Genomic DNA, 5,649 nt, shown 5'->3' with positions numbered 1-5,649 from the left:
AAAGTACTCGTGTTCGTTATATATAAACAATCAAAACGCACAATATCAAACACTTAGAACACATTCTTTTACCCGTACATCATTACATATAGCTTTAACCCATTTCGTTGCAAAAACTTCTTCATAACAAGTAATCATTTACATGATTAACATTCCAATTAAGAAACTAGAAAAACTAGCCATTTACATGATTTACATTCTAATTAAGAAAATTGAAAAGAAAAGGAAAAAAGGTTAATCGGTTGGGACTTGAAATTGGTTTTCATGAGTTTCTAACAAGCTAGTAGTTTTATTTGATGGTATGGTTTTGTGCTACCCGTTTTATAACAAATAATTATTATGGAGTCCATTTCAACATTTCTCAAAATTAATACTGAGTTTTTCAAAACACTAGTAACACAAGGAAAGACAAATTTAATAAGGTTAACATGACAAATTTGATGGTGTTTGTGTACAAGCACGCAGCTATATTACATAACTATAAATTAAAGATAATGCAGCTATTTTACATAACTAAAAACTCACGATATTGCAGCTATATTACATAACTATAAACAATAAAGTCATTGTTCACAAGCTCATTACTCCTCTTTATCGCTTGTTAATGAATTACCTGAAAGTTTAAATATATACGAAAACATAGACGGTGTCGATTCAGAATTTTGCAAAGCATTTTATCAGACACGATGTAGTGTATAATGTATTAAGCACATTACCATTTGTATTTGCCAAACTGAAATTTGAGACATATAAACACATTTAATCTAGCTTAAAACAGACAATTTGACTGTATAGTAACTTTGAAAAAACTAAATGTATGCACCTATTGGTATATTCACCAGGTCATGTTTATATATCAAAAGATGAATTTAAGCTTACAAAAACAATAACCATACCCAGTAAAATCCCACAAATAGCAATGCTATATGCAGGGTTTGGGAGAGCGTGGGATGTAGGGAAAAAAATAGAGAGGTTGCTTCCAGAGACCCTCGGCACCGAAAAGTCAAAATCCATATGTATTTTACACAATATAAAAATACAGAGTTCAACACAACACCTATAGACATTAGAGAAAATAAAAAATTATATTAAATAATAATAACATTAGTCATAGTGAATTTAAGCTTATATTTGCTCAATTTCAACCCTACCCCATCTGTTTGTTAAAAATCATCAAAAATGAGTAAAATAATGTTTTGTTTTCTGGATGTTACATGGTATAAGCATGTTTGGTTGTTGGTTCATTATCTAGTACAAAATCATAAACAAAGAAAATGCGAATTAGAATCAATTTGTAAATGTCACACTTTCTTGAAATCATAATTTGAAAGTTAAAGGCATGTTCCACTAATAATGCCACCAAAATAACATCTAAAAGATAAGCAAAACTAGTGCATACTATATATAAAAAACATAATATAATAATGTAATAAACTAACCTTGTTGCAGTTTAGATCCTTCATAAGAAAACAACCTCACTGCATTTTTGTAGCTTAGATCAGCAAATTCTTCTTTAGACAAATCAAGCAAAGATGCAACATAAGACAACACAAAGTGAATATTAGCTGGATGATTAACCATCTTTTTCGGGTCACCATTATTTTCATCTTCTTCCACCAAAAAAATGGATTCTGACCCGCTCACTTTTGGCACTGCATCTGGAGCATCCGTCTCCAATAACAGCCTATCGAAAGGCACCGCTTTCAGCATCTTCTTCACCTTCGATTCCTCCATTCCCATAAGATGACCCGAGAACGAAAAATACGCTCCAAGTTTAACAAACTCAGGAACCATATCCGCAGACCCTATATACGAGTGCAAGATTACACCCTCAGGAAACGGGCCGACAGATTTCATAATATCAATAAGTTCACCAAACGCGCATACACAGTGAACCGAAGCTGGCCGTTTAAGTTCTTTAGCGAGTTGAAGCTGCACACTAAATGTTTGAACTTGATCTGCAAAATCAGTTTTCTCTCCGTATGAGCCTTTGTCTAAACCGATCTCGCCTACTGCAGCCGAAGGGTTTGCGTCCAAGAGTTCACGTAAGGTTATTAGCCAGTTGGTGGTTCGGTCTGCAATGAACCACGGGTGGAGCCCGAATGATGGGATTATGCACGGGTAGGTGCCACTCATCTGCTTCACTATATGCCAGTCGTTTTCACAGATACCATTGACTGCAAAATGATGTATGTTGTGTTCTAGAGCGGTTTCGATGAGCTTCGGGACTTTGTTGAAGATTCTCGGGTCTTGTAGGTGACAGTGAGCATCAAAGAGTTTAATCATGGCTCACTTTCTTGATAGTTGGTGGATTTTTCCTGTTGTATGAGCAGTTTTTAATAGCAACTAGTGTACAGAACCCGTTGCGTTAACGCATTGTAGCGACACACATTTGGTAGGTATCGGTTACTATTGTCATGGTCCCGGGATATAATCCATAAATAAAACTGTAAACGCACAAAGCAGTTCAGAACTAGTATGGCTTATGCTAAAAAGATTAACATCTTTAAAAAAAACAAACACAAGACCGGCTCAGAAAAAAGTAGTAAGTAAACGACACTAATTTCAAAAGCTTATAATCCTGTTTATCATTGAAAGCAGAATCAATCCAAAAAGCTTATAATCCTGTTTATCACTTTCTCAATTTCAAAATTGAAAAAGAAAAAAAAGTATGATGAATTAGAATTGAGGTCGAAACCAGCTCCAACTCGATTTCTAACATGATTGGCTAAAGCATGGCAATAATAAAATTGGCACAAAAACACAATTGTTGAGAGTATTTTTTTACCTGTAAGGATATCCACCGAGTTAAAAAGTCAAAAGGATCGGATGAACAAGAATAGGATGTCTTAATCGTTCATATTATCATATCCACTAGGGGTTATTTACTAAACACCATCATGCATTTGATTGGTAAGGGTTGAATGGTTGATTTCGTTATCACACATAAAATAACACTCACACTCATATAACTTAAAATAAATTAACATATTAAAGAAAACAAATACAAGTTATGATTATGGCGACACGAAGTCGGTTGATATTAGTTAACTTCGTTATAGTATTGACAGTTTGACACTAAATCTAAAAGTTAAATTAGTAAACGCGCACAATACCAGCATAGCTTATGACACATATAGATAACATGTTTAAAACAATGTTTATTCGGCAAGTAAAACTCGGGCGTTGGAAAAACGAGTCGATGCTCAGTAGATTACGTTTGTTACGGGACCGCAAATAAAGCATTTTTTTACATATTTAAAGCAATACCATATTTAATATCGGATGGGGGTGACACGTGCTAATATCGCTACGTGACCCAATAAAGGCTTTGAGATACCAAACATCAATATTTATTTAGTAGAGTACTAAATGACTTGTAAAATATGGTTTTCGAAGGAAAAAAAATTGTTTTTGAAAATTCAGTCCAATCATCGAACATGTTCACCAGTCCAACCAATAACTGATCGGTTCAAACAAAAAACGGCTAAATACCAGGTTGGTTCCATGGACGGCTCTCGGTCCTATTTTGTCGTTAAAAGAGTGATTTTAGATACATTCTATATTTACATAAATATGCATAACACACAGATAAATTAACTTATATGATACTGGGGTCAAACTGTCGATAAATCTTTTTTCTTCGTATGTTCATTTCCCTCTTCGGATCCTATTCATGCAACATTGTCTCTATCGTTCTTTATAGAGGATAAGTGGAGGAGGGACGATATGGTAAACAAGAAAAAAATGAATGGGTGGATATGGTGTGTCTGAGATGGAGATGAATGATGAGCAAAAGACATGTCCTGAATGAGGGAAGGAACAAAGGAGCGAGAGAAGGAACACGGGAGAGCAAGGGCACCACCCAGTTCTAGACTTCTATCAAGACCCGAGGCTCGGGAGACATTATGTCTCCTCTTTGTTACATATTATTTTAGATCTACCGACCTATAAGTCAATTACACACATCATCACATTTGTTGTATTCATTAATCTTTACCGAACAAACCCCTCAAATCATAGTCTGAGACTCTATGTGATCACATGCGCAATTATAAGAATCATCGTCACCAACATACAAACCTTTTATTAGTAAATAAATGAAGTGTGTTATTGGTATATTTATTTGCAAAGTCATATCTTCGGTTAAAAACCTAGATATTGGTTTTTGTAAATGTTGTGATCTTGATGTGCATGACTGTTGATGTGAGGACGTTCATGTGGGAGTGAATCTCTCTAACAAATGATCAATGCATGTTTGCTTGATTTATCATGCTTGTTTAGCATGTACTCAGTATGCCTAGGACTCATTAAGAAAGTGTTCTCAAGTTCCAAGTAGTGTATACATGTTTTGACATATAATATATGCTTAATCAACATGACATTTTATGAAAAGCGGGTATCCATATTTTTAAGAAGATACAACATTCGAGCATTAAACATGTCTATGCACGGGCTGTTAGATATTAATTTAATATTTTTATGTAATGTTTATCTTTAATTATGTTTCATTATATTAATGGCTTTTTTTTGGTTACACGACTCGTATTAAAAATTACAAATTTATGCAACCAACAAAATAAAAATTAAAAGTAAGAACAATCGTATATCCTTACACTAAACGATTAGATAACCAAAAAAAATTATAAAAAAATCAGTCGTATTGATCTATATAATTCATATAGGTCTATACTCTATAAAAGCACATGTTTCATACGAATAGTATAGTGGTCAATATTCCCTGACAAAAGTTCGCATCTATCTATACATCTTATTGGTGTAAGGTTATGTCTGGATAGTCGGAGCCATGCTATATGGTTAGCTTGACTTACGAGTTTGCATGGAAATATTGACCTTCTAGCTTAAAAATGGGTTAACATGGATCATTTCTAAAAAAAGGGGTTGATATGGGTGTGGGGATGGCAATGGGTTGGGTTTAGGTATTCCCAAACCCATACCCGGTTATGAAAGTCCGTTCCAAACCCGTCGGGTTTTAATTGCGTAATTATCCGTCGGGTTTCGGGTTTTCCCATCGGGTTTCGGGTTTCTTATCGGGTTTTGATAAAATACCCGTCGGGTATACCCGACTCAAAACCCGCTAGGTTTCTACCTGGTTTTGACAAAATATAACTAATCGATTACAAAGATGGTTACTATAAATATAAAATGTTTCAAATAATTGACATAAACAAGTTCCGACAAATAATATATTTGGAATATAGTGTATATATATATAATAAGCTTTATCGGGTACATCAGGTATATAATCGGGTAGATGGGTTTATGTTATCGGGTAATCGGGTATATTAGAAATCCCAAACCCGTCCCAAACCCACGAAGAATTTCAAAACTAATCACAAACCCGACCCAAACCCTAATGGGTCAGGTAAAACCCGTCCCATTTATGTCGGGTTTCGGGTATTACTCGCCTCATAGAACGAGTTAGATCAGTGTGTTGATCGAGAAAATTTTTTGTACTAAAAGGGGTTAGAACTTAGAAGTGTGGATAAAAATGATAAAAGTGATATGGGTGGCTATTTCACTTCCTGCTATGACTTCAATGGCCGATAGAAATGATAAATTTCATGCTTATGCAAAATCCGATGGTTGGAATGGTAATTGTGTTTTAGAAGTGTGGATTCATGACAC

The 5,649-nt window shown here is 34.6% G+C and overlaps 1 protein-coding gene across 1 annotated transcript; it reads right to left on the bottom strand.

Moving 5' to 3' along the window:
* Positions 1 to 1,434: 1,434 nt before the first annotated feature.
* Positions 1,435 to 2,300, bottom strand: LOC143594394 (uncharacterized). The gene has a single exon (XM_077073719.1). It carries the CDS (start codon positions 2,284 to 2,286, stop codon positions 1,435 to 1,437), a length of 852 nt encoding a protein of 283 aa, XP_076929834.1. The 5' UTR covers positions 2,287 to 2,300.
* Between the last annotated feature and the right edge of the window lie 3,349 nt (positions 2,301 to 5,649).

Source organism: Bidens hawaiensis, unplaced genomic scaffold (assembly GCF_021521415.1).
Source record: "Bidens hawaiensis isolate Kalapana, Puna unplaced genomic scaffold, B.hawaiensis_p1.1 tig00043568_1, whole genome shotgun sequence".
NCBI lineage: Eukaryota > Viridiplantae > Streptophyta > Magnoliopsida > Asterales > Asteraceae > Bidens > Bidens hawaiensis.
Note: the sequence above shows the minus strand (reverse complement) of the source record. Positions and strands in the feature narration are given on the sequence as shown.

What these genes read in the sequence shown, in the direction of transcription:
- LOC143594394 (XM_077073719.1), bottom strand. Translation starts at nt 2,286, where the DNA reads ATGATTAAACTCTTTGATGCTCACTGTCACCTACAAGACCCGAGAATC.